This window comes from Alligator mississippiensis, chromosome 8 (genome assembly GCF_030867095.1).
Source record: "Alligator mississippiensis isolate rAllMis1 chromosome 8, rAllMis1, whole genome shotgun sequence".
In the NCBI taxonomy this organism is placed as follows: Eukaryota; Metazoa; Chordata; order Crocodylia; family Alligatoridae; genus Alligator; species Alligator mississippiensis.
This window is the reverse complement of record NC_081831.1, coordinates 26,112,782-26,140,722: the sequence shown is the minus strand read 5'-3', so window position 1 is coordinate 26,140,722 and position 27,941 is coordinate 26,112,782. Positions and strand designations below refer to the sequence as shown.

Sequence of the window (27,941 nt, the reverse complement as noted above, 5' to 3'; positions counted from 1 at the left end):
GTTACAGTCCATTACGCCTGCAATAGAGGCTCTCACTGGATTATGCAAGACAGCCAAACACCTGGCTCCTGCATGCTCTGGAAGTGCAGTCGTTTTAAACTGCCCCCAGATATTCCAGATGCCTGTACCTACCCACCCACAGAGAGTTTGCATGTACAGCTAGCACATACTCTCACACAGTTTGGGCACAAACTCTTCACCCTGCAGAACAGAGGAGACATCTCTGGTGTGAGGCTGCAGCCCCAGAACACAGTGCGATTCCCTCTAGGCTTCTGCTCTGTCACTCTTCTCTCTGCTCAGGGCCTCAGAGATCCGGCCATAGGGTACAATGGGGAAACAATAAAATATCTATAACTTTGTTTTTTGTCCGATTATGATTAAATTTTCAGAGGTGGTAGACTCTGCAGAGAGGATGAAGCCTGACAAGTTTTAAGAAGATCGGTGCAGGGGTTTGGGAGGAACAGCACCCCAAATTCTTGAAAGCAAAACTCATGTCACATCTAGGCATTACAACATAGCAGGGTGAAAACTGCAGGGCTGGTAGCTCTTACTGAGGCCACAAAGCCTGCCAAGTTTCAAGAAGATCGGTGCAGGGGTTTGGGGGGAACTGGCCCTCAAGCTGCAGACAAGCCAAACTGGTGCCATGGGTGCTGTGGGACTGACTGTGTCTGTCTTGGGCGGGGAGGGGAGACACTGCTGCAGGCCTGGCTGCTAAGCTGCTGTGTTCCCAGTTACCAATCAATCAATCACGATTCACTCAGGGCCCAGCTCAATACACAGGACCTAGCTACTACATAACGACTTAACGAGCATCAATTAGCACCTGCAAAACCAGGCTAAGGAGAGGAAGGAATCAACATAGACAATCAACTGCCCCAAGAGAGACGCAATCTTGGCAGGAGTTTTGTCTGTCAGCAGCTAAGGGTGCAGGGCCCCACAACCCCCCCCGCACCGATCTCCTCCACAGCTGGCAGGCGTCACAGCAGGGGCCACCATCCCTGCAGCTGTCACCCCGCTGCGCCTGAACACACACAGTGTCACCCTGTGGTGGGAGAAAACTCCCTGGGGTTCATTGTCTAGCTGCATAGGAACCAGACAATACGGGTAAAGTTTTACTGCAGTATATTTGCTCGAGCAATGACCATTAAGCCAGCAAAGAGGCAAAATGGCCCCCCCTAAAGGGTGGGGTGATATTTTATACTTTTTACAACAAGGCAAGACTACAGGGTTAACAAAAAGCAATACTTGGGCGGTGCTTCACAGATCTTCAGAACAGCATATTTCTATTAAGCTGAACTAGCACTTTCTAAAAGCTAAAAGTTAAGTAACAGTAACATTATGATAGGTTAGCAAAAACTTGCACAGTAGTAGATACTTTTTAAGGACACGATCACTGTACTTAGAGCAATGGCTTCTTTGTCTTATCTTGTTCCTTGCTGTAGCTGATTTTACAGCACACAGACACAGATCTACTTGCTGCATTTTACTCAGAAAATGCTTAACACAGTTAAAATGATTACTTGACACAAGCAAAGGCTTAGCTATCATTCTGCCTTGTGGTCAGCAGCATTGCTAGGCATTTATGGAAGCTCCCACTTACCTCTGCCAGGCTCCCGCCACTGCGCTCCCACCACCAGCACAGCCGTTTCCCCCCAGCCGCCGGGGGCACGCACCATTCATGTGTTGTGGCCTCCATGGGATGACACTAGAAAGTAGATGTAGAAGCTACATGCATTGGTGAGCAGCAGTGGCTTTGTAGTGCAGATGAGAATTCAGCCTGGCTCCAGCAGTTTCCATCTACCTCATGCCACACTTCATGTTGATCTCTGCAGTGGAGACTACAGGCCCAGGATTAATCATGGTGAGCACTTAGTAGCACACTCATGTTACCTGAGCAAGTGCTGCCTGGGCTAACAGGCTGAAATGCAGGTGCATTCCTTGTGAGGCTCTGACAGTGACCATGACTGGCATAAGGAGACCTCATAGATTCATAGATTCATAGATTGTAGGTGCTGGAAGGGACCTTGTAGATCATCAGATCCAGTACCCCTGCACTAAGCAGGAAAAGACAACTGGGGTCAAGTGACCCCAGTGAGGTGACTGTCCAGTCTCCTTTTGAAGATTTCCAGGGTAGGTGACTGCACCACCATAGATTCACAGATGTTAGGATCAGAAGGGACCTCAATAAATCATCAAGTCCGACCCCCTGCATAGGCAGGAAAGAGTGCTGGGTTCAGATGACCCCAGCTAGATGCCCATCCAACCTCCTCTTGAAGACCCCCAGGGTAGGGGAGAGCACCACCTCCCTTGGGAGCCCGTTCCAGACCTTGGCCACTCGAACTGTGAAGAAGTTCTTCCTAATGTCCAGTCTAAATCTGCTCTCTGTTAGCTTATGGCCATTATTTCTTGTGACCCGCGGGGGCGCCTTGGTGAGTATAGCCTCACCAATTCCCTTCTGCACCCCCATGATGAGTTTATAGGCAGCCACAAGGTCGCCTCTCAACCTTCTCTTGCAGAGGCTGAAGAGGTCCAAGTGCCCTAGTCTTTCCTCGTAGGGCTTGGCCTGCAAGCCCTTAACCATACGAGTGGCCCTTCTCTGGACCCTCTCCAGGTTATTCACATCCCTCTTGAAGTGTGGTGCCCAAAACTGCATGCGGTACTCCAACTGCAGTCTGACCAGCGCCTGATAGAGGGGAAGTATCACCTTCTTGGTTCTGTTTGTCATGCATCTGCTGATGCACGATAAAGTGCAGTTAGCTTTTCTGATGACTTCGTCACACTGATGACTTATGTTCATCTTGGAGTCCACTAGGACTCCAAGATCCCTTTCTGCTTCTGTGCTGCTGACCAGGTCATTTCCTAGGCAGAAGGTGCGCTGGACATTTTTCCTCCCTAGGTGCAGCACTTTGCATTTCTCCTTGTTGAATTGCATTCTGTTGTTTTGTGCCCATATGTCCAACCTGTCCAGGTCTGCTTGTAGTTGTTTCCTGCCCTCCGGTGTGTCCACTTCTCCCCACAGTTTTGTGTCATCCACAAACTTGGACAGAGTACACTTCACTCCCTTGTCCAAGTCACCGATGAAGACATTGAAGAGTATCAGTCCAAGGACCGAGCCCTGCGGGACCCCACTGCCCACGTCCTTCCAGGTCGATACCAACCCATCCACTACTACTCTCTGGGTACAACCCTCTAGCCAATTCGCCACCCACTCGACTGTGTAGTCATCCAAGTCACAGCCTCTTAACTTGTTCACCAGTATGGGGTGGGATACCGTATCGAAGACCTTCCTAAAGTCTAAGTAAACAATGTCAACCCCTAGTCTTGCATCCAGGTGTTTTGTAATCTGGTCATAAAAAGAGACTAGATTAGTCAGGCATGATCTACCTGCTACGAACCCATGCTGGTTTCCCCTCAGCATAATTTTTCCTGCTGGGCTTTCACATATATGAGCCTTAACAATCTTTTCAAAGACTTTGCCAAGGATCGAGGTGAGACTGACTGGCCTATAGCTGCCTGGATCCTCCTTCCTCCCCTTCTTGAAAATAGGGACCACATTGGTCCTTTTCCAGACCTCCAGGACCTGGCCCGTGCACCACGAGTGCTCAAATATTCTTGCCAATGGCTGTGCAGTGATGTCAGCCAGTGCCTTCAGTACCCTCAGATGGAGCTCATCTGGGCCTGCTGACTTAACCGCATCCAGTCCTTCCAAGTGACTCTGCATCATCTCAGGGTCAATGCTTGGTAATCTGGTGCCCTGATGTTGTCTCTCTGTGATTCCATTGTGAGACTTGTCTTGCCTCTCGTTTAAGAACACTGAGGCAAAGAACTCATTGAGGAGTTCAGCCTTGTCCCCTCTGTCTGTCACCAATTGCTTTTGCCCATTCAGTAGCAGTCTTATTCCACCCTGGGCCTTCCTTTTATTTCCTATATATTTGAAAAACAATTTTTTGTTATCCTTAACTTGGGATGCCATCCTCAGCTCCATGGTAGCTTTGGCCTTTCTAACTGCCTCCCTACAACTGCGAGCTGAGGAGGTATACTCCTCTTTAGTAATCTCTCCCTGTTGCCACTGCTTATATGCCCCCTTTTTTGCCCTTAGGCTGCTCTGGATTTCTCTGGTCAGCCAAGGAAGCCTCTTGGCCCCTTTCCCTCTTTTCCCCCACATCAGGATCGTCTCCCTCTGTACCCGAAGGATCATTTCCTTAAGGCACAGCCACCCTTCCTGGGCTCCCATCTCGCCAAATCTCTTACTCTGCAGTGCGTCATTGACTAAATGCCTGAGTTCGCTGAAGTCATCCTTCCTAAAGTCTAGTACTTCCACCCTACTAGTTACCTTATCCACTCTGCGCCTTATGATGAATTCTATTATTTGGTGGTCACTGTCCCCCAGGTGACCACTGATCTGTAGGTCCCCTACCATGTCATCCCCTGTTGCCAATACCAGGTCCAGTAAGGCATTCCCCCTAGTGGAACCATGTACCTCCTGTGTCAGGTGAAGGTCCTGTACACAGGACAGGAACCTGCATGAACGGTGGAGGGAGTTTATTCCACAGTCTGGACACCCAGACTGTGAAGGAGTTTTTCCTGGAATTGAGCCTGAAGCAGCCTTCCAGGAGTTTGTATCTATTGCTCCTGGACTTCCCCAGATGTTCACTGAGTTTTTGATGTACTCCCTTGATATAAGAGCAAGCTGCTGCCAAGTCCCCTCTCAGCTTTCTCTTCTGTAGGCTGAAGAGGCCCAAGTCCCTCATCCTCTCCTCATATGGCTTGTCTTGCAAGTCCCAGATCATATGGGGGGCTCTTCTCTGGGCCCTCTCAAGTTTTTCCACGTCCTTGTTTAAGTGCAGCGTCCAGAAATAGATGCAGTACTCCAGCTGTGGTCTCATCAATGTGGAGTACAGTGGGAGTATCACTTCTTTAGTTTTGCATGAGATGCAACAGTTAATGCATGCCAGCATGTTGTTTGCCCTGCTGGCCACAGCATCACATTGACAGCTCACGTTCATGCAATGGTTGATCACTACCCCTAGGTCCCTTTCAGCCATGGTGCATGTCAAATTGTTGCCACTGAGCCTGTAGGTATGCTGGGTATTGTTTGCCACCAGATGGAGCACCTTACACTTCTGAGTGTTAAACTTCATCTGGCTCTGGTCCGCCCAACTCTCCAGCCTGTCCATGTCTGCCTGTATCTACAACCTATCATCTGGCATGACCACACTCCCCCATAACTTGGTGTCATTTGCGAACTTGGCCAGCGAGCTTTTCACCCCCACATCCAAATCATTGATAAAGATGTTCAAAAGCACTGGTCCAAGCACGGACCTCTGAGGGACACCACTGGCCACTTCTCACCAGGATGACACAGATCTGTTCATGAGAACTCTCTGAGTCCTACCATGCAGCCAGTTTTCCACCCACTGAACTGTTGAGCAGTTAATCCCACAATCTTCCAATTTTTCCACAAAGATATCATGGGATACTAGATCAAAAGCCTTTTGGAAGTCTAGGTATATAATGTGTATATAATGCAATATATACAGTGTCTGTCCCTAGCTTCCACTGTGTCTATGCCTCTTTTTTCTTTTTCAAGAGAACTGCAATGTCCCTATTGAGCCAGGAGGGCTTGCCAACCCTTCTGTTACCTTTCCTCTTCATGGGAACAGTTTTCTTTCATGCTTTGAGGATCATGTCCTTAAGGAACAACTACTCTTCATGCACCCCATTCACCTTCCGTCCCTAGTCCCGCATCGCCTTCCCTACTAATGCCCTGAGCCTGTGGAATTCAGTATTTTTGAGGTGCAGGACTTCAGTCCTGCTAGTTGATTTGTCAGCCTTGTGATGAACAGTGAACTTGATGAGCTTATGGTCGCTGTCACCCAGGCTACCCTCAATGGCCAAGCCACACAGCAGATCATCTCCTTTGGCCAAGACCAAGTCTAGGAGAGCAGTACCTCTGGTTGCACTTGCACTTCCTGGGTCAGAAAGAGCTCCTTGATTACAGTTAAGAAGCTAAATGACCAATCCGACCTAGCCAAGCATTCCTCCCAATTTATGTCTGGGTAATAGAAGTCGCCCATGACAACCAAGTCCCTTGCATGCATGGCCTCTATCAGTTCTTGAGAGAACTCCAGATCCAGCTCCTCCCCTTGGTTCAGTGGCCTGTAGTAAATGTCCACAGTTAGGTCTCTCTCACCTCACCAAGCTCGAACCTTGGCTGAGACTGCTTCAGAGCCCAGTGAAGGAAATGAAGCCTTCCCAGTGAGCTAACGAGCAAACCTGTAGCTTGGGAAGGCAGGGGTTGGGGCTTCACTGTAAAGCCAGACATTGGCTGGAACCCAATGGGCAGAAACTTCCTGTCACTTCCACTTCGGGTGGAAACAGATGTCACGTTTGTGACTCCATCAGAATTTTTATGGAGGCACAAAGTAAAAGTGAACAGATGTCTATATTCTTTGTCACGCTACAAATGCCCAAATTTGTGGCCCCGACAGATGGTAGCAATAAACTGTGCCACTTTATTGCAGCCAGTGTCTGTTTGCTTATGGCAGGAGAGTGGGGGCACCCTATCGCTGTTCATGCTCTCTGCTGCCCTGGGCAGGGGCTTCATGGGCTTGAGGGGTCTGGTCCTGCACATCCTGGGACTTCACAGACAGGATCGAATCTCTCAAGCCTTGGGAGCATCTGCCTCACTTTCCCCACTGTTACCAGACTTAATAGATTTTAGGTAGTAGCACTGAATTCATAAATGCTTGAACAAGAATAGTCCATTCTCTTAAGACACCATTTACTGAACACAGCAATTTGCTATTTCAAATACATGACAAAGAACAACAGAAATACTTTGCCTAAACTAAGACATAGTGACAACACACACAGTGAGCATGTCTATACATGCATCCCACAGCGCAGTTGGTAATGCACAGTCCCTGCAGTGCACAGGTCATTTCCAAACCTACTGTGCAGTAGCAGCGACATAACGTCTCATGTAGACACCCCCTGTAAGTCTAAGTTAAAATGCAGTACAATAAACCAAAAAGACAACAGAAAGCCTTGCCTAAGTCTTATGTAATCCCATGGGCAGAGTGTCTTCCTACAGCCAAGTATTCAGAAAGTTCTTCTGAAGGAATCTGCAGGTCATCTTAGGCATTGAAGTGGAGATCCCACTGGTTTCATTTCTTCCTGGTTTTTTATAGGTGAATCTGCACCTCCTTCTCCCCCTTGGGTGCCTTGACCATAGCATGCTTTTCATATCCCTCATGTATAGCATGTCCCTCGTGACTAGGGATCCTGGTTTGCCTTGATAAAAAGTTGCAAATTCTCTAATAAAAACTCCAAAATCCATTATTAAAATTAAAGATCCCCCACATCCCCCATAGCCCTGCTGGTGCCCCTGACTCCCCCTGACTGGACCCCAGCCCTGCTGGTGCCTCTCACCCATACCAACAGCCTCCAGCTCCCCAAGCCCTGCCAGAGGAGGCTCCTGGCTGCTAAGGCTATGGGGCCAGGCACCTGGGTCCACAGGAGCCCTGCCCCTGGCAGGAGGTGGTGGCTGCTGCAACAGAGCAGAGCCTGGTTCCCATCCTGCTGCCTGCCACTGTGGGCTCAGGCAGGGGGCAGCCAGCTCCCCACTGCTGTATGCACTCCTGGGGAGGGGCAGGAGGACCCATGCCCCCCAGATCTGTGCGTGGGGTGGGGGCAGGAAGGGGCTGCAGGCTCAGGCTCCCACCTTGCTGCTCTCTCCTGGGTCCACAGCCCATTGTGTGTGACCCAGCACTGCAGGGCAGAGTGTGGCCACACAGGAAAGCTGCTTGGCTCCATGCCGCCCTTGTGACATGAGCAGGGGCAGGGGGGGCCATGGCGCAGGGGACATGGCAAGCAGCTTTCTGTGTGGCTGTGCTGTGACCTGCAACGCCAAGTTACACATGCTGGGCTGTGGAGGGCCCAGGGAGGGCAACAGGGTGAAAGCCCAAGCCTGCAGTGCACAGCTCGCGCCTACCTCTGCCCTGCACACATATCTGTGGGGTGTGGGTCCCTGCTACCCTCCCAGGCATGCGAGCAGCAATGAGGAGCTAGGCCCCCCCCCTTCCCCCCAAATGAGCCACCCATGGCCCCATCCTGCTCCCCACTGGGGTTCTTCCACCCAGGCCCCAAGCCCCACGGCAGAAACAGGAGACAGCAGCCCCATGGCTTCCATCTCCCCGGCAGCCTGCTGGGTATTCTGCTAGCCACCAAAGCATCCCTCTCCATGCCTCTTCAGCAGTCCTGCAATACAGCCAAGACCCTGGGAACCCCTGCAGCTGCAGGCTGGAATTGACCTAATTCTTCCCCAAGGATCTGGGGGGAATTGGCCACAGTTTTGTTAACCTGGCAACAAGAGTTTATTCAGGCATTTAGCATTTCATTTATTCAAATTACCAATTGGAAAAAAAGGGCACTGTGTGCTATTGACAAACACCAATCACACTAGTGAACAATCAGGGAGTCAAATTTTGCCAGGGGATAGAAGCAACCGTGTAGACCTCTGAGAAGCAAAGACTGAAAGGAACAGGACGTCAGCTCCAGGAACCAGCCCTAAGCTATTTCCCCCACAGAATCCCAGAGAAAGATGGATTTGCAGTAGGTGCCTTGGAGGGGGATAAACCTGGGCTACTCCAGCCACAGGCTGGTGAAGATCTTCAGGACACCCACTCTCACACAACGAGATATACACTGGCAAAGAGATTCAGTCGCGTGGAAAATGTGTGTAACAAAGTGCTTTGAGTAGGAGGCACAGCAGTGTCAGGCACATGTGGATGTTCCATACACCTGACTTGTATGAAATCCCTTCTGTTTTACCTTCACAGGAAATCTATAGTGAAAGCTGTTACTGATGCTTTGATTGGGCTTCACAAAGGAATTGGTTTGCGACCATTGTGTTACTTGTTTCATCCACCCTGCTCCATCTGGAGCACGCACACTCCTTGGGAGAACATGCTTCTCCCAATTGATTTTCTAAAGGCGTTTTTCAGCTTCTTGTTCCGCAGACTGAAAATGATGGGGCTGAGAAAAGGGGTAATGACTGTGTAAGTCAAGTCAATCAGTGTGCCAGCGTCTGACGAGCGTGGTGACTTGTGCTTCAGGTAGATGATAGAGGCACAGCCATAGTGCACAATCACCACAGTGAGGTGAGAGGCGCAGGTGGAGAAAGCCTTGTGCTGCCCCGCAGCTGACGGGATGCACAGGATGGTGCCCAGGATGAAGCCATAGCTGAGGAGTATGAAAAGGAAGCAGCCCAACAAGGCAGCCATGCAGAAGGTGCCCACCAAAGTCCCCAGGGTGTTACTGTCAGAGCAAGTCAACTCGACCAGTGGGGGCATGTGGCAGAAGAAGTGACTAATTTTGTTTGGCCCACAGAAGGGCAAGTGGAATACAGTTACCGTCACAACCAGCCCTATGAGACACCCACCAGCCCAGGAGGCAGCCACCATCTGGACACAGATGCGGGTGTTCATGAAGACGTTGTAACGCAAGGGGTTACATATCGCCACGTAGCGATCGTAGCCCATTACCGTCAGCAGAAAGGAGTGTGTGAATCCAAACAGGAAGGAAAAGTACATCTGGACAGCACATCCAAGGAACGAGATGGTTCTGTTCCCTCCCACCAAGTCGAACAGCATCTTGGGGATGATGGTGAAAGTGTAACAGATTTCGGAGGAAGACAAAGCACCCAGGAAAAAATACATGGGGGTATGCAGGCTCCAGTCCACCTGGATTACCATCATGATCATGGTGTTTCCAGCCAGTGTCACTAAATACACAAGGAGGAGCACTACAAACAGCCTCACCTGCAGCTCGGGGAAGTTGGAGAAGCCAATCAGAATGAACTCTGTCACAGTGGTTTGATTTTCCCATTGCATTTCTGTGTTACCTGAAAGGAATGTAATAAAAACTCAGCTCATATAAAGATCCAATCAGGACAGAGAAAGTATATATTAGATGATATTCCCTGTATCATCGGCCTAACTGGGAATAACAGGCAGGCTGCTTCACACTACATACTACTAGAATCATTTCCCTGTCACAAATAGGAGAGGTACTGCAGGCAAACATCATACACACGGGGTGGAGGGAGGGCAGGAATCATGTAATGTGCACCAGTAGTATCCACAGAGTGCACTCCTGACTTGGAGAGAGTCTCTAGGATCAAGTCAGAAATAATCAAGCCTCCAACTGAGCTTCAGACCTATTGGGCTCTGGATTCTACTGGAGAGGTGAGGATTTTTGTGGGTAATATCTTTTATTGAATCAACTGCTTTTTATTGGCAACTGTCGATCCTCTGGATCAAGGTGTATGTGCAACAGGTCTATGTGACTATCACACCAAGACCTTCAGTGCATATGCCTAGAAAAGTGTTTGGAAGAGTGGAGGCTGCTGTAGATTTACCATCTCCCCTTTAGACCATTGAGACAGAATTCAAAGGCCAGACCAAGTCCAGATGTTCAGTACCTCGATGGTTGTAGCTTCTGCCAGAGAGCAACAGATAGAGCTGCTGCTGACTGCCTAATGCCCCAGCAAGGGCGCATTTCTGTCAGGATGAAGTCCCTTAGCCTTTCTCCAATCAAGGAGTACCCACAAGGCAGTGGGACCTAGGGTTTTGAGGTGCCCTAAATTCACCTTACTCTGAAGAATGCAAGACTGTGGTATTTTACAGGTGACACCCCACCACAAGTAGCCTCATCACATTGCCACCAAGCCCTCCAATTCAGGTGCAGTTTACAGTCATATCCAAGACAAGGATCAACTTCATGGTTGGAATAAAGTTAGATAAGCTTCTGAATATAAAGTGGGTATCCTTCATCAGGCAACCTGAAGAAGCTGGTCCAACCAGGCAGCTGGTCCAATAAAAGATATCACCCCAAAAAATCTTGCCTCACATAATTCCTAAATCATCACAGCTAACAACATTGCTGTAACACTACAAATTCTCTTGGGAAATGTTTATGGGCTGTAATGAATTTTTTTCTTGTAAATAAGTCATGGAACAGGGGTAAATGCACAAAATAGTTATATGGCAGTTTTTACCCTGATCATAAGGCCTCGGCAGTCTCCGTTAACTCCCGTCTGAGGATTTCAGTGAAGCAAAGATCTCTGTAGGCTTCCTTTACACAGGTTTGGATTTCTCTGCATCCCTGGTTTGAGATTAAGCAACAAGCACAAATGATGATTGTGAGCAGGAAGGCAGCTCTCTGTACTTGGGTCTCCTAGCTGTGAATCTCGTCCTGGGGCTGAGCATTGGAGCTAGCTCTTTACCACAAGATGCCACTAGGATAGAAGATGCTGCCCTCCCCTTTCAGACAGCAGCCCTGGCTATAATCCCCTCACAGCCAGTCCTCCCCCATGCTGGAGGGGATGAGTGGCTCTATTGCCTCTCTCCCTCCAGTTACTGGACTGCAGGGTATGCGGTGTGGACAGAGTTGGGGGGTGGGGGGTCTCCAGTAGGCTTCGGTCCTTACTGCAGGGAATATTTAAAATCAAAGAGTTAAACATCCTTTGTAGAAGGCAGTGGAAGCCAGGGGACTGCCCCAACTCACAAATATTGTCCCACTCCCCTCTTAGCCAGACAGCTTCCAAGCCTGACACCTGCTTTGCTTTCACCCTCTTGCCTCTGGTGCTTGAGGACAGGCTCTCCAGGTGCCTGTTTAGGTGACTTACACAGCCCTAGTATCTCAGTCTATCTTTTTAGTGGCAGGCTGTTTTCCACTAAGTTTCTTTTCTTAGAGAGTAATATCACCCTTGCCATAAGTCAGTGTCCTGGTTTTGATATGAACCCTGCCCTGATGGCATTATATTGAATTGTTGGATCCCTAAGCAGCTCACCTGAAGTTACTTCTTGAGCGAGGCTAGCTGTGTTCCCTTGGAATAAGTTAAGAATAATTTTTAAATGCTTTTAACAGTTGACATATTAGCAGCAGCCAATGAACACAGCTCAGAACAATACAGGTTTCATTAAGTAACAAAGAGCAGAAGTCACTTTACGTTACCTTCACAGTCTGCCCCTGGAGCAGTGTTTCCCACTACAAGTGCATGCTACTCTCTACTTCTCTGATGTGGGAAAGGTTTTCATGCCCAGATGGCAAACCTGTAATAGTCACTAGCATCCAGCCATCCATGAGGAAGAGGTCTATCCAAATGATGGTGAGGTCTTGGTCTGACCAGAAAGCCCAGATCAGTTCCCCTGCCAGCCAGTGCTCTGGTCCCACTTGCCTTTTATCTCTAGCTCCAGAACATTAACGATGATGAACCTTTCTGAAGTCACATCAGGGACTTCACTTCTGCAGAGCCCCAAGATGTGGAATTTCTATTTTATGCAGAAAAGCACTGAGCTGGGATTTCTTGGACTTTCTCGAGGCTAATTCTGACTTGGCTGTCATAGAGCTAGCTGCAGCTGGATTGGAGCAATCCCACTCTCTCCCAGACCCACATCTCAGCCAGTGGGAGAACAGGGACTGCTCCTTTGACACCTGCCACCCAAGCAGCTTGGCACAGAGAGGGAGGAGACAGTGGAGGCCCTGCCCCTTCTCCTGCAAACCTGCCCCAGAGGCCTGGGGATCTGCACTGAGGGAAGTCTTTGAGTCTCAGATCCATCCCTGGAGTCATCCTGAGGCCCTGCTGCTCAGTGCTACCATTGACGTGGGACTGGGAGCAAAGGGCCAGTCAACCCCTCTGTATGGCCCTCATGCAAACAGGCAGCTAGTCAAGGGAGACTTCTGGCCTGGGCTAGGGGAAGTTACAGACTAGGGAGTCACAATGGCCAGTGACTCTACAGAAGGAGCAGGGACAGGTGTCTGGTCTGGTAAGGAAGGAAAAACAGCCTTGATTCTGTATTGTTCAGTTCTCAGCAAGGCACATTTTTTTCCCTCTTTCCCTGTAACTTCCCTTAGGGAAGCTGTGGACTCCCCATCCCTGGAGGTGTTCATGAAGAGCTTGGACAGCCACTGGTTGGGGTTGATCTAGACATAGCTACGCCTATGTTCCACTGTGGGTATTTTCAGTGTTTCTGAGCTTTGCTGGTTGCTGCATGAGGCTGGGAGGGAATCCCATCCCACTCCCCACTTTCTGCTACATATGTCAGCGTGTGTTTAAGCCTTCCTATAGGCATTGGGTATTGGCTACAACCAGGGCTGGGGACTTTGGTTGGACTGTGCCAATGCTCCTGCTGAGACTAGAGTTGAAGGTTCCTAGCTAGGCGGTCTTGTCCCTCCACTCAGGGTCAGACCAATCACCATCTTTGGGGTCAAGTAGGAATTTTACCACATGGCCAGATCAGTACAGATTGAGGGGGGGAGGGTTTGCTTTCCTTTGTAGCTCCCTTGGCCCTCTATCTGGGATCTCTTGAGTGTATATTAACAATATTTTACAGCAGTAGGATGTTGGCCACTGTGGTCCCCTTGCTTTACCTGTGCCAGGTTTTGGTGTTATGTTTATGTTGTATTAGTGTTGATGGTAGCTTTTCTAAGAAGTTAGATGATGGATTTGTATAGGATGGCTTGGATGGGGCTGGTCCTGCCTCAGACTGGGGATTGCACTTGATGACCTCTAGAGATTTCTTCCAGCCTGACTTCTCAATGATTTCTCAATAATTTCTTTTTTTGGTGGGTTCAGCCTGGGGACTGCAGGGCTGTGGTAGATTGTGAAGCCCTTAGTTCCACCTGCATTCATAAAGCTAAGGAACACTGTTGGCAGCTCACTCCCAGGCTCCGGCCATTTTGTGGAACAAATGTCAACCCAGATTAGTTGTGACATGCTGCTTCCCCCAAAGGAACCCTGAGTACTAAGTGAGCTCAGAAACAAACCAGGGATCCCAAAGAGAGCAGGGAACACTAGGCGAGGTCAGCATGGCTTGGGGACCTGTGCAAGGATCTTGAACCCCTGACATCTGCACATTCCTTCTAAACACCCGAACAGTGGTGGCTGACCTTTTTGACACATGCCACAAGCTAAATCCAAAGTGTGTGACCATACCATTTTAATAAAGAGCCACCCCCTCACCTAGTGCTACCAAATCCAAGATGTGGCAGCATTGAATTCAGTTCCAAACTGAAGGCCAGACCCTTGAGATAGCACCACCCTCCCCGCTCCTCAACTTGACTGCCTTGTGCCAAGCACACTGGCTGCCAGGGCCACTTGTGGCACCTGTGCATGCTGCAGGTTGGCCACCTCAGCACTAGAATAAAATAACTTGCTGTTGATATTTTTTCATAACAAAAAATGACCCCAAGTCTGCACTGCCAACCTGCGCTGGGCCCTGTGTGACACAACAGTTGTTCAGACAATCTAAGCATGGACCTGGGTTCCAGGTCACCCTTGCCCGAGGGGAATCCAACCTCCTGTGGCAGGAGGATGTGCTGCAGACAGGTGAACTTTGCTCCTTCCTCCTCACCCCACACTGAAGCTGGTGTCAGAGGCATTGGCAGGAGTGGGGAGGGTGGCAAGTGGCCGGATGTGAAGCTGGTGGTGGCAGCGACGGAGTGGGGTGGAGGGGTGACAAGGAATCTGATGTGAAGCCAGTGGCAGCGGCACAGGGCGAGGGGAGTGGCAAGTGGCTGGACACAGGGAGATCCTTAGCTGCAGGGCCCCCTGCAGCCACAGGTTTCACAGGATAAGATGGGCCGGCCCTGCCTCCAACAAAGCCATGTTGCCTGTCATTCATAATCTTACCATCTGCAAGCTTATTGCACATAGACTCCTTGATTAACTTTTCTAGGATTTTCCCTAGGATGGAAATTAGGCTAATTGGCCTATAGTTATCTGGGTCCTCCCTCCTGCCCTTCTTGTGGATGGCCACAACATTGGCCCTCTCCAATCCTCAGGGACATCTCCAGAGTGTCATGAGTTGTGGAAGAGTTTCACCAGGGCTTCCACAATTACTTTGGTCACCTCCTTCAGCACTCTCAGATGAAGATCATCTGGTCCTGCTGCCTTGTATATGTCTAATTTTTTTAATTGGTCATACACCAATTCTACAGCAATAGTAGGAAGGTGATTATTCCTACCATGCTCATCCTGTACTCTACCCAGAGTTCTTTTCCCCTTGGTCCAGTGAAAGACTGAGGCGAACTAGTCATTCAGGAGTTCAGCATTCTCCTGGGTGCCAGTAACCAGCTCTCCAGAGTTGTTGAGCAATGGCCCAAACTCCCATTTGTTTTCCTCTTGTTCCCTATGTACTAAAGAAGGACTTCTTGTTGTCTATGATTCCCATTGCTAATCTAAGTTTGGTCACTGCTTTAGCCTTTCTGTGGGCCATCATGGACTAGTCCTCCTTGGGGCTTGCCCTGAGCTTCCATTGTTTATAAGCCTCTTTCCTCTTTCTTAAGAGGACCATGATTTCCCTGTTTAGCCAAGAGGGCTTACCAGCCCTTCTGCTACCTTTCCTCCACGTGGGAATAGACTTCCTTTGTGCTTCAAAGATATGTCCTTAAGGAACAACCACTCTTCATGAACATCTTTTGCCTTCGGTCCCTGGTCCTGCAGCACTTCCCCAACTAGCTTGTTGAAATTTGCATTTTTGAAGTCCAAGACTTCAATCCTGCTATCAGATTTGTCTGCCTTACATTGGACAGTGAACATGATGGTTTTATGGTCGCTGTCACCCAGACTTCCCACTATATTTAACTCAGTCACCAGGTCATCTCTTTTGGCCAGAACCAAGTCTAATAGAGCGTCACTCTGGTTGGCCCATGCACCTCCTCAGTCAGGAAGAGCTCCTCAACACAGGTCAGGAAGGATCGCGACCAATCCAACTTGGCCTAGTGTTCCTCCCAGGAGATGTCTGGATAATTAAAATTGCCCATGATGACCATGTCACATGCACGTGCAGCCTCAGTCAATTCTTGGGTGAACTCCAGATTGAGTTCCTCCCCCTGGTTTGGTGGTCTGTAGTATACACCTACAGTTAGGTCTCTCTCACCATGCCCCCCTCTCCCCACCCTCTGCAACTTAACCCAGAGGGTTTTGAGCTGTTCATTTTTGGAGCTGATGTCGGCCTTCCACGATGTGTACTGCTGTTTCACATAGAGAGCAACACCACCACCTTTCTTCCCCATCCGGTCCCTTCTAGGCAGGGTGTAGTCCTCTATAGCTATCCTCCAATCATGTGAGGAGTCCCACCAGGTCTTCATAATCCCTACTAGATCATAATGTCCACTGGAGATTAGGACTAGTCCTCCTGCTTGTTTCCCATGCTCCTGGTGTTAGTATATAGGCTCCTGAGTCCTCCACTGAGGCCCTTGTCTTCCTGTCCCACTGATGGAGAACTATTCCCTCAGTTCCCACAACAGTGGCTCTCCCAGTGTCTCTATCTACAGGGATTAATTGTATGTTGGTCCCAGGACATGTTTGAATTTGTGTACCCCCAGCCCCCCAGAAATCTTAGTTTAAAGCCCTGTCCAGAAGATCAGCCATCCTGGTCATGAACAGGGACTTACCTTTCCTCATGAGATAGATGCTGTCCCTTCCCAGGGGTCCTCTCTCCCTGAAGTGCATGCCATGGTCAAGGAATCCAAAGCCTTCTCAGTGCATCCTTCCCTGCTGGGTATCAGTGGGTGCATCTACACATGCAAATGCTGTGGAGTGGGGTTACTCTAGAGTAAATTACTCACCCCCTGCTGCAGCAGCCTGTGGCCGGGCTGCCCTGGGTCCCCACCTGCTGCTCTGCCTGGCCGGGGCCCCATTCCCCATGAATGGGGTTTGGGCAAGGCTGGGTCATGTGGCAATCCCCACAGTGCAGCAGGGAGCAGAGCAGGGGCAATTTATTCCTGCCCCTACCCCACTCCTGCACCGTGGGGGTCTTGATCTACCCCCTCCCCACAAGCCCAGGCAGAAAGGAGACTGAAAGAATATTACCTTCCTGCCGAGCCGGCTGTGATCCTGGATGCACAGGGTATGTGAATGTGTGCACCCCTTCCACCCTGCTGCAGCAGCCTGTGACTGGGATGCCCTGGGGCCCTACTTGCTGCCCTGAGTTTTGGGGGGATGAGCCCCATTATCCCCCACCCCTTGTACCACCTATGCTGGGAGGATATAAGGCTGAGGCTCAAGTCACAAGGTGAAGAGCTCCTGGCAGCATGGCTCCTGAAGGAGCTACAGTGCTGCCTATGGATGCCCAGGGAGGTTCATGGAGCCCAGTAGGATCTAGCCCAGGGCTAGGAGGCTATCCTAGCTGAATGGTAAGGGAAAGCTTTCCCTCTTAGAGGGGCAGAGGTCTTCTTCCCCTTTTGGTATAGCCCAGGGGCTAATGTTTATGTTATATTGTGGCAGAGTTGTGGGTGGCAGCTTGGGCCCAGGGGTTTTGTAAAGTTCAAAAATGATTGGGGGGTGGGGTTTCCTTTTCCCCACCAATCAGGCCCCTGAAAAGGGGAAAGCTTTCCCCCCCACCCCACTCACCCACTCAGGGGCCAGGTAGAGAAACCAGACCTGAGTGAACACTCACCTCTCACGTCCCCTGATTGGCCTGCCGGCCACCTGGAGGGGGATAAAAGTGGTGGTGCATCTGGCTCAGGAGGGAGAGTTCAGCAAGGGATGGTGAAGAAAAGGGGCCTAAAAGAGCTGGTGAGAGCTGACCAGCAGGGTGAAGCAGTTGCCCCTGAAGAGCCCAGAAGCTGGCACATAGGCAGCATGTGGAGAATCCCTCTAGCTGAGGCTACAGAGGGCAGCTTCCCCATAGCATGTAGGCAGCATGTGGGGAATCTCTCCAGCTGGAGCTGTAGCAGGAAGTTCCCCCCACCCCCAGGGATGAAGGTGACATGCAGGAAATTCCCTGGTGGGGCCAGCTGCAAGGATTTCCAGGTGGTGACAGGGACTCGACCACATCTTCCCCTCCATGGCACAGGGCTGGCTCCAGTACACAGGTCAGTACACGGAGGGTCCTGGGCCCATACCAGGTGGCCTGGGGCCCCAACATCCCCCAGGGCAGAAGGCAGGGGCTCCCAAGCACAGGAGAGAGCCCAGGAGGGAGCCGGGAGGCACTGAGCCCCAAGCTGGGGCAGCAGCTTGAGATTGGAGTTTTTCCTACCCCTGGCATGAAGCCAGGCATCTGACTTAGCATGCAGACAGTACAAAGAGGGGATCCTAGAAGGACTACAGCCCTGGAGTTACCAGCAGAAGCACCAGCATTGATAGCTCAATGGTAGAGCTCTCACCTACTATATGGGAATCCTGGATAGAAAAGAGAAAGCATCCCCAAAAGGGGACAAATACTGCAAAAGGGGCTTTTGCCATATGGAGGAGCTTCACATTTGAAGGCGGGGCAAGCAAAAAGGTTTCTTGCTACAGAGTCTCTGGAGGACTGGGTGCAGGAGCTGGATGAGGAAGTACACATCAGGGCCCACACTGAAGACAGTCACCTCACGCTCCAGGAAATGCAGGGCCATGGCTGCTCCTTCCCTGGCACTGCACAACAGGTACGCTCCCCTCCCCACACATGCGGAGTAGGGCTGTGTGAAACAGCACTGTTTCACTTTGACTTCCATTTCACCACTTCAAAGGGACAATGCTATTTTTCAATGTTTCATTTCCTTTCAAAACACTGTTTTGTTTCATTTCATCGAAAGGGTTTCACTGTTTCAATGCATTTTGACATCTCACCCATTGGCTATAATGGGGAATCATTTCTTTTGCCCATAGGCTATCGCGGGGAATCAAACTTTGTCATTTCTTCCCTGATTCAGGTGAAAACAGCAGGGAGGGTAGCCCCTGCTGAAGCCACAGAGTCTGTCAAGTTTCAAGGAGATAGATGCAGTTTCTGGGAAACTGCACCTCAAACTGTTCAGAGCAAAACTTGTGTCACTTGTAAGTGTGAAGGCACAGAGAAAGCTCAGTTCAAACAATGCTTTTTATGCTTTTCTTCCATCCCACCCCCAGAGCACTGAGGTTGGAAGGGACTTCAGGGAAGGATCACAGTCACTGGCTAAGTACACATCAATATCAAAGTAGTCCTTCCTCTTTCTTTCCCCTCCCTCTCCTAAGTTTCTGTTTAGCTACAAGCAAGCCTGGCTTTGAAACTCAAAACATTTCAAAACTTTAAAAATGTTTCGAATGCCCTCGTTTCATTTTGAAGCTGTTTTGAAGCCTTTTGTTTCATTTTGATTTCACTGTTTCAAGCTCAAAATGTGTTGAAACAATTTTGAAATGAAACACCTGGTGAAATTTCGCACAGCCCTAATGAGGATGCTCCAATGGTGACACCAGAGAAGGAGGAAGGTAAGCAGTGTGGGGTGCAAGGGGGGGGGGGGAGAGGACTCCCTCCTGCAGGGCACCATGGGACCCATCAGCTGTCCAGACCCCCTAGCCCATGAGGTCTACTGCCACCCTGGGACCCACAACTGAGATGTTGTGGAAAGGATCCCCAGGCTCCTCATCCATGTGGGAACAAATGACATGGCAGGAGCAATCCAAATCAGGTCATGAGTGACTACACGGCTTGAGGAGCTGGGCTCAAGGGGTTGAGGGTCCAGGTAGTCTTTTCCTCTGTGCTCCCAGTTGCAGGCCATGGTCCTAAGAGGAAAGGATGCACATTGAGGAAGTGAACTGACAATTCTGATGATGGTGCCACCGAGAGGCCTTTGGTTTGCTCAGCAACAGCATGCACTTCAGGGAGAGAGGACTCCTGGGAAGGGATGGCATCCACCTCACATTAGAAGGTAAGTCCCTGTTCTCAGCCGGGATGGCCAATCTCCTAGATAGGGCTTTAAAATAAGATTGCTGGGGGATGGGGAAACACTGATCGGAGCATGCCCGGGGACTGACATACAAGAACATTCTATACATAGGGACACCAGGAAAGCCACTCTTGCAGGGGCTGAGGGAATAGTTCTCCTTCAGCGTGACAGGGATTCAAGGCTCTCAACTGGAGGGCTCAGGCGCTGTTGCCCTGAGGGGTCAGGCCAACTCTCAGGATCTCAATATTGAGTGGTTAGACAGGAGGGCATGGTGTACAATTGCACATGCGCACACTCAAAAATCAGTTAGGTGCATACACACACACTAGGTGCATACACACACTCTAGATGCATGCACCCCCACCAGGTGTGCACACACACACTACCAATTCAGGCATATACACATCCAAAACTACCAGCCTAGGCAAATGCACACCTATCACCAATTCAAGCACCTACACACACTATACAGACCAAAAGAAATTAGACCACAAACAATTACCAATACCTGCACACCCAATACACATACACGGATCACTAATTCATATATCATGCACACAGTAACATACATGTATATCAGTTCACATACATACCACTCACCTACACATACACACAAGTGAGTTCCTAACTTGGGTGTTGTGGTGTGTATGTATGTGCTTGGGATACCTGGGGGAAGGTTAAGGTAAGAGACAGAGGGAAAGTGTAGGAGTTGAAAGTTGCTGGGCCTGGGATTAGAACCAGTGGACTAGAGACAGCTGGGCTGAGGAGCTGAGGCTTGGGGTTACTTTAGGTTACTGCTGGTGGAAACTGAGATGAAAGCTGTTAGTGCTGGGATTAGAACTGGCAGACTGGAGGGTAGTTGGGGTAATTTAAGGTTAAATGGTGTTAACTGAAAGCAGAAAGCCAGCAGATCAAAGGAGCAATGCCGGGAGAAGCCTGGAGGCTGGAGCTGGAGCAAGGAGGCTACAGGGGAGCTGAAAGGAACATGGGGAGAGGAAAACTGGGAGTGGGGCTGTGGGGGGGAGGCTGGAGAACACAGAGACAGAGTGAAAGAGAAGGCAGAGAGAGAGAGATTGGGGAGAGGTGGCAGGAGGCAAAAAGCAGTGGGAGCGGGGCTGAGAGCCTGCAGAAAGCAACGGGGCCAAGAGGCTGCAGAAGGGGAACAGAGAGGAGCTGAGAGGTGTCAGGAAAGGGGAAACAGAATTGAGAGATCAGGAAAATGGTGGGGCTGGAACCGAGAGAGAGGGAGACAGAGACTGGAATTTAAGAGGGAAGGGACCGGGGCTCAGTAAAACACAACCCAACTCAGGGTTATAAATGATAGTAGTTTTACTGAACAGGGGAGATGGTGACAACTTATTGGTTCCTTTGCACACATATACAGACAATAGCAGCAGGGGTTAAAGAGGCTTGGTGCAGGGGCTGAAGTCTGAGAAGAGAGAGAGAGAGTCCAAATTGGAGGAGGAAACATGCAGGTGATATATCAGGACAGCTGGTTACTGGCACTCAGGAGAAAACTAAACTCTTGAATGACTTCTTTGCCTTGGTATTTCACTGGGCCAAGGTAGGGTACACAATAAGCAGGGTAGGAATGATCGCCTTCCTACTATTGCTGTATAAGTGGTGTGTGATCAATTAAAAAAATTAGACATATATAAATCAGCAGGACCAGATGAACTTCCTCCAAGAGTGCAGAAGGAGTCATCATGGAACCCCTGCGAAGCTCTTCCAAAACTCATGGTGCTCCAGAGAGGTCCCTGAGGACTGGAAGAGGGCCAATGTTGTGCCCATCTTCAAGAATGGGAGGAGGCCAATTATCCTAACTTCTATCCCAGGGAAAATCCTGGAAAACTTCATTAAGACACTTATGTGCAATAGTCTTGCAGAAGGAAGGATCCTGAACAACAGCCAGCATGGCTTCATCATGGACAGATCCTGTCTCACCAACCTCATCTCCTATTTTGAACAGGTAGCTCACCACCTGGATAAGAGAGAGGAGGTTGATATTGTATACTTTGACTTCCAAAAAGCCTTTGATCTGATATCCTATGATGTTCTCATAGGTAAATTGGAGAATTGTGGGCTTAACTGTGCAACAGTTAGGTGGGTAGGAAGCTGGCTGTGAGGTAGGACCCAGAGAGTTCTAATGAACGGATCTGTGTCATCCTGGTGAGAAACAGCCAGCGATGTCCCTCAGGGGTCAGTGCTTGGTCCAGTTCTTTTCAACATCTTTATTAGTGATTTGGATGTGGAGGTGAAGAGCTTATTGGCCAAGTTTGTAGACAACACCAAGTTATGGGGAAGCATGGTCATGCTTGAAGATAGGCTACAGATACAGGCAGACCTAGACAGGCTGGCAAGTTGGGTGGATTGGAACCAGATGAAGTTCAGCATCAAGAAATGTAAAGTGCTCCACCTGGGGACAAACAGTCCCCTGCACACCTACAGGCTTGGCGGCACCAAACTGACCAGCACCATGAATTAAAGGGACCCGAGGTTAATAATAGACCACAGTATGAACATGAGCTGGCAGTGCAATGCTGTGACCAGCAGGGCAAATAATGCTCTGGCATGTATCAATTCATACATCTCCAGCAAAACCAAGGAAGTGATTCTTCTGCTCTACTCGGCATTGGTAAGACTGCAGCTGGAGTACTGCATCCAGTTCTGGGCACCACACTTCAACAAGTACGTGGCAAAGCTTGAGAGAGTCCTGAGAAGGGACACCTGTATGATCAGAGACTTGCACAGCAAGCCATACGAAGCAAGGATGAGGGACCTGGGACTCTTCAGTCTGAAAAAGAGAAGACAGAGGGGACTTGGTAGCAGCTTACCACCACATCAGCGGAGTACATCAAGGGTTCAGTGAACAACTATTCACCACGGCACCCCTGGGGAAAACCAGGAGTAATGGTCACAAACTCCTGTATGACTGTTTGAGGCTCAACATTAGGAAAACCGTCTTCACAGTTAGGGTGTCCAGACTGTGGAATAAGCTCCCTCCAGAGGGGTGCAACCACCTACCCTGGAAATCTTCAAGAGGAGACTGGACAGGCACCTTGCTGGGGTCACTTGACCCCAGTTGTCTTTCATGCCTGATGGAAGGGGGCTGGACCTGATGATCTTCTGAGGTCCCTTCCAGTCTTACAATCTATAAATCTATGAATTACTATAACACCTGCGAGGCTTGGGGTGTGGTGTCAGGGAGGATTGGAGCCACACAATTAGTCCCTATGGCTTTAGGTGCCCTGCAGTGCAGGATTAACCAGAGAGGCCCAGTGAGGGCCCTGGGAGCAGTAGAGGGCAGTAGGGCGCTAGGGAGCCCCAGTGGGGGTCCAGTTGTATTGGGGCCACATGAAGGCCCATGGGCAGCCTCCCTATTAACATTGTTTTATTCCATCAGGCGTGGCAGACAAGAAGGGAAAGTACCCTATGCCCAGGGTGGGGCACAGTCACAAAGCCACCAGGGGCATCATGGCTGCCCCGAGACCCCAACGGGCTTCACAGTACAGCAGGTGGAGTGCCTGGGTCTCAATGCCAAGCCAACAACCAGGCCAAGTCCTAATCAGGGAAGCAGCTGTGGCTGTTCTCCCTCCAGACTCTCAGTCTCTTCTCATCCTGCCTTCCTCCTCCTTTCTTTCTGGGCATCCTCTTTTCTGACAGCCTCTTTGCACTGGCTCATCTATGAACTCCCACCCAGGCACCAGAAGTCGCAGGGAGTATCCAGGTGGTGGGGCCTGATATCAACGGGGCTCTGCTGTGTTTTCTAGCAAAGTAGTTTATGGTTTTCTTGATGGCCTGTTCCTCAGTAGCAGACACCCTTAGTGCAGACACTCCCAAGCCTGCTTCAAAAGAAGCTTTGGCACCTGCGCATGCTCAAATCCCACCCAAGGCAGCCACCTATTCAACTGAAGAGGTTGCCTATTTCCCAGGTCAGTGCTCTACCACCCCAAGGCCTGCTAGCTAGAGCTAAACATGTCCCCATCCAACCAGCTGATACTAGGCAGGGCAGGAAGCACTCTCCAATCCTTCTGCTGGAGCTGGGCAGCCAAAGGGGAGAGGGTCAGGGGCCAGAAAGAGAGCAGGAGTGTGACTCAGTGGATGCTGCCCTGGGAAGAGGGCAGTTTCAGGCCCCTTCTCCCAATGTTGTTGGCCCATTTTATTCATGGAAGAGGTGATGCAAAAGGCATAAACAGTCCAGGAAGCAAGAGGGAGGGAGCCTGACTGTGGAACTAAGGGGCTTGGGCATGCAGCTGGGCGAGGAGGCCAGGGTCCAGTCCCGACTGCCAGGACTCTTTATGCAGTAAACAGTCACTGTACAGCATGGACACCTGGCACTGAGAGCAAGACCTTGAGAATGGCAAACCTAGCAGCTATGGGGGTTAGAAGTAGTTCTTCTGAGACAACCAGCAAACAAAGTGTGGTATTGCAGATGCAGCACCAAGAGTACAAAGTTGTGGGCTGGCACTAAGCGAAAGCTAGAGCTCAGAGTGGGTTCTCCCCTCACTCTCCCTTTGTATAAACATGGACCTATGATGGGAAGGGCGTGCCTGTGTCACTGAGCCGTCTCCTGCAATCACAACAGTGTCACAGGGGTTAAGTCCCAAAGGATGCAGAAGGATTGTTCTGCACACTGCAATACACAAAGGTCCTTCCTGTGGCACCGTACCACAAACTAAAGGCCCCTCAAACTACAGGATGTACAGGCAGGGAGCAGAAGCAACCAGGGCACCACAATTGTTAGGCTCCTCCATTCCCAGGGAAATTGCTTGGTAAAAGATGCTTGGTTGGTCATAGGAAGAGATCAGGCCCCAGGGCTACAGTGGAAGACAAATGTCCCATAACAGTCCTTACCACACTGTGCTGAGGCAAATAAAGGATTACTAACATATGAAGGGAAGCAAAGACATCAGGGGAAGCCCATGGCTCATATAAAGAGTTTATTAACAATATGAGGAACAAAGAAATGGCCCCATTACTAAACAAAGACACTAAATCATTCATAAAAATACAGAAAAGGGTCAGGCTTGTGACTGGAGCAATGTGACATGGACCAGCATTGCATGTAAAGGAACAGCAGGACTCTGCAGAACCAGGGAGGAGGGAGCTAGATTTTCTCCTTGGTAAATGCAGCAGCATGTTCCCCATGTATTGGTGCAAATGCACAATACATGGGGAACCTGGGGAACAATGCAAATCCACACCTCTCAGTCCCTGTAGCCTTCTGGCAACAGACCCCAAAGGCTGCCCTTGTGGCATGAATAGTTTATGCCCCCTGAAATGCACATAGCACATGAAGCACAGATCCCAACTCCAGAAGGTCTCCAGCAGGGCAGCTTACAGGGAGTAGCAGAGGCCAGGAGAGAAGCCCAGGAGGAGCAGGTCAGGAGTTTGTAGGGGAAGGTGGGCTTGTGTGTCCCAAAATACTCAACAGACCAGTGGCAACCCAAGTCAGCATGACAGGATTGCTTGTAGGCCTTGTACTATGGGAAATTAAGTAAAATTAATTAAATGATATTAAATCAAAGTAATTTTGGCAATTCCATTACTTTGCCCATTTTTTAAAAAATTGAAAAAATAAGACATTTAAAATAATTAGACATTTGAAAATATGATTGGGGCATTAAGAGAAAGCCAGAAAAATATAGGAAAAGGGGAAAGCAAACAAGGGAACGGAAAGGGCAGGGGAGGTGGCATTCTAAGTACTAAACTAAAGTTAAAAATGGCAATGGGCAGGATTGAGGTTTCCCTGAATTAATTGCTGCTTGAGCCAGGTGCATCTTTCAGGAAAAAGAAAAAAAAAATTCAACCTTGATTTGAAAACAGAGAATTCACCGCAGCTCTTGGCACATTGTTCCAAGGGTGAATTACTTCAACTGCTAACATTTGCTCGTTGGAGTCTGAGTTACTCTGGCATCAACATTCATCCATTGGCATATCCTCCACCCTTTCCTCAGTTCTCTGGACTGTCTCCAGGTGGTCAACATCTCCCTCAAGTTCTGCACATCAGAGTATTCTGGTGGCCACATCACCAATGACTCTCTGCCCAGTGTTCCCCAGACGGTAGCCAGCAAAGCTACATGGGTAAGAAATAAAACTGTGACTGCCCACCCACAAGCTGTTCTGCTGGAAGCCCCATGCTGGTGACCAATGAAGACACCATATGATTTACTGACCCAGACACAGCTAAGCAATGGCCACTCCTGGTCACTGCACAGAGAGAAACAATCAGAAGGTGCTGAGATGCAGAGGGCCAGGGACACGTGGAAGGGAACTGTGACTTCTCCCAGGGAAAGAAACTGGGTTCCCAGGTGGGCAGTCATGGGCGTCATTCTCCAGTTCCAGGTGTTGTGGGCAGGGAGAAGGCAAACCAGGTGCAGCCATCATGGAGGCTAGATGGGGGTGGAGCAAGAAGCAGCAACGCAGAGGGCAGGGCGGGTCCTCTAGGAGCAATCTGCCCAGCTCAGCAGTCTCTTCAGGGCTCCCTTCACCTCCTTGTTCCTCAGGCTGTACACAACGGGGTTCAGTGTGGGAGTCACAATGGTGTAGAGCAGTGACACCAGCCGGTCCATCTCTGAGCAGCAGCTCCTCTGAGGCTGCACATACGCTATGGAGACTGTGCCGTAGAAGAGCAGAACCATGGTAAGGTGGGAGGTGCAAGTGGAGAAGGCCTTGGCTCAGCCCTGGGCAGAGCAGATGTGCAGGATGGCTGCAAGGATGAGGACATAGGAGAGCAAGGTCCAGGCAAAGGGACAGACCACCACCACTGTGCCAGCAACATGCAGCACGCTCTTGCCAAGGGAAACATCTGAGCAGGCTGCCTGCAGCAGAGCAGGAATATCGCAGAAGTAGTGATGGATTTCCTGGGACCTCCTGCAGAAGGAGAGCTGAGACAGGATCACGCTGTGGAGGGAGGAGTAGAGGAGGCAGGCAATCCATGTGGTGGCCTCCAGGGTCACACTGAGGCGCCTGGTCATGACGGTGCTGTAGTGCAGGGGCCTGTGTATGGCCAGGTAGCGGTCAAAGGCCATTATAGCCAGGAGGAAGCACTCTGTGCAGCCCATGGAGTGAAGGAAGTACACCTGCAGCAGGCAGCCAGGCAGAGAAATGGCCTTCATGCTTGCCAGTGTGTTAGCTAGGAGCCTGGGCATGGTCACTGATGTGAAGCAGATCTCCAGGAAGGAGAAGTTACCAAGGAAAAAGTACATGGGGGTGTCCAGGTGCGAATCAGTCTTTACCAAGAAGACAAGGAGCAGGTTCCCCACCAGCCCTGCTAGGTAGATGCAAAGACAGACCGGGAACAGCACAGACTGCCAGGGCCCCAGCTCTGAAAGGCCCAAGAGGAGGAATTCTGTCTGGAAAGTTTGATTGTCCAGCTCCATCGCTCAGTGCTGCGCTGTCCCCTGAGAAGGGAGTGGAAGGAGCAGAGAAAGTGTCACAGGATGAGAAAACAGAGACCCTTTGAGGAGAATCCTAGGAAAGCAGGGCTGGGAGAGAGCTCAGGAGGTCATCTAGTCCAGCCCCTCGCTCATGGCAGGACCATCCCTGTCTAAGCCATCCTAGAAGAGTGTTTGTCTAACTTAATCTGAAAACCTTGAATTGCTCTCTCATATAACAACCAAGCACAATGTCTGAAATATCAGTTTACCAAAAGTAAAGCAGGGGAACAAGGACACTGTCAATGTCAAGCCATTGTCAAGACAAAAGTAGTTATTAAATGTGCTCAGAGATCCAGAGGAGAAGTCTATGGCAATGGAGAAAGGCAAAAACATTATAGACTGTGCCAGTTTGACCATGGGGTAAAATTCTTTCCTGTGTCTACAAGTGATGACTTCTCTGACTGAGTGCAGGGGCAAGAACCTCTAGTGGGAAATCTCCAGGGTCTTTTTTTAGTCTCAGCACAGATATCAGCACACTCCAGTCAAAATCCCCAAGTTTGGCTGCACCCGAGTCTTCTTAGGGAGATCAGAAATAGCCCTTTTACAACAGGGGGAATCCAAGATGGATGCAGTGGTACAGTTGCACCCTCAGCTCTTTGATTCCTCAGTTAACTTCATAGCTCATTATAATCTACCATATTCCTTCTGAACTCTTCATTCCACAAGTGCTAACCACCCTCTCTCCTTTTTAATGGTGTTCTATTAATCAAGCTAGGCTTTTTCTGCCAGTCTGCTGCTGTTATTTGCTCCTGATAATATAATTCCTATTTTGCAGCCCTGAAAACTGTTTTCAATTCTAACTAAAAA

General features: G+C 49.9%; 2 protein-coding genes across 2 annotated transcripts; both read right to left on the bottom strand.

The window, feature by feature from the left end:
* Nucleotides 1-8,924: 8,924 nt before the first annotated feature.
* Nucleotides 8,925-9,917, bottom strand: LOC102571443 (olfactory receptor 10H1). Its single transcript, XM_006271879.3, has one exon. The coding sequence runs from the start codon at nucleotides 9,894-9,896 to the stop codon at nucleotides 8,925-8,927; it is 972 nt and encodes a 323-aa protein (XP_006271941.3). The 5' UTR covers nucleotides 9,897-9,917.
* A 14,756-nt stretch (nucleotides 9,918-24,673) lies between these two features.
* On the bottom strand, nucleotides 24,674-27,427 carry LOC132252119 (olfactory receptor 1361-like). Its single transcript, XM_059732481.1, has one exon. The coding sequence runs from the start codon at nucleotides 27,075-27,077 to the stop codon at nucleotides 26,373-26,375; it is 705 nt and encodes a 234-aa protein (XP_059588464.1). The 5' UTR covers nucleotides 27,078-27,427; the 3' UTR covers nucleotides 24,674-26,372.
* Between the last annotated feature and the right edge of the window lie 514 nt (nucleotides 27,428-27,941).

Bases quoted from the DNA above. Each gene is read 5' to 3' on its own strand.
- LOC102571443 (XM_006271879.3), bottom strand. From the start codon at position 9,896: ATGCAATGGGAAAATCAAACCACTGTGACAGAGTTCATTCTGATTGGC.
- LOC132252119 (XM_059732481.1), bottom strand. From the start codon at position 27,077: ATGGAGCTGGACAATCAAACTTTCCAGACAGAATTCCTCCTCTTGGGC.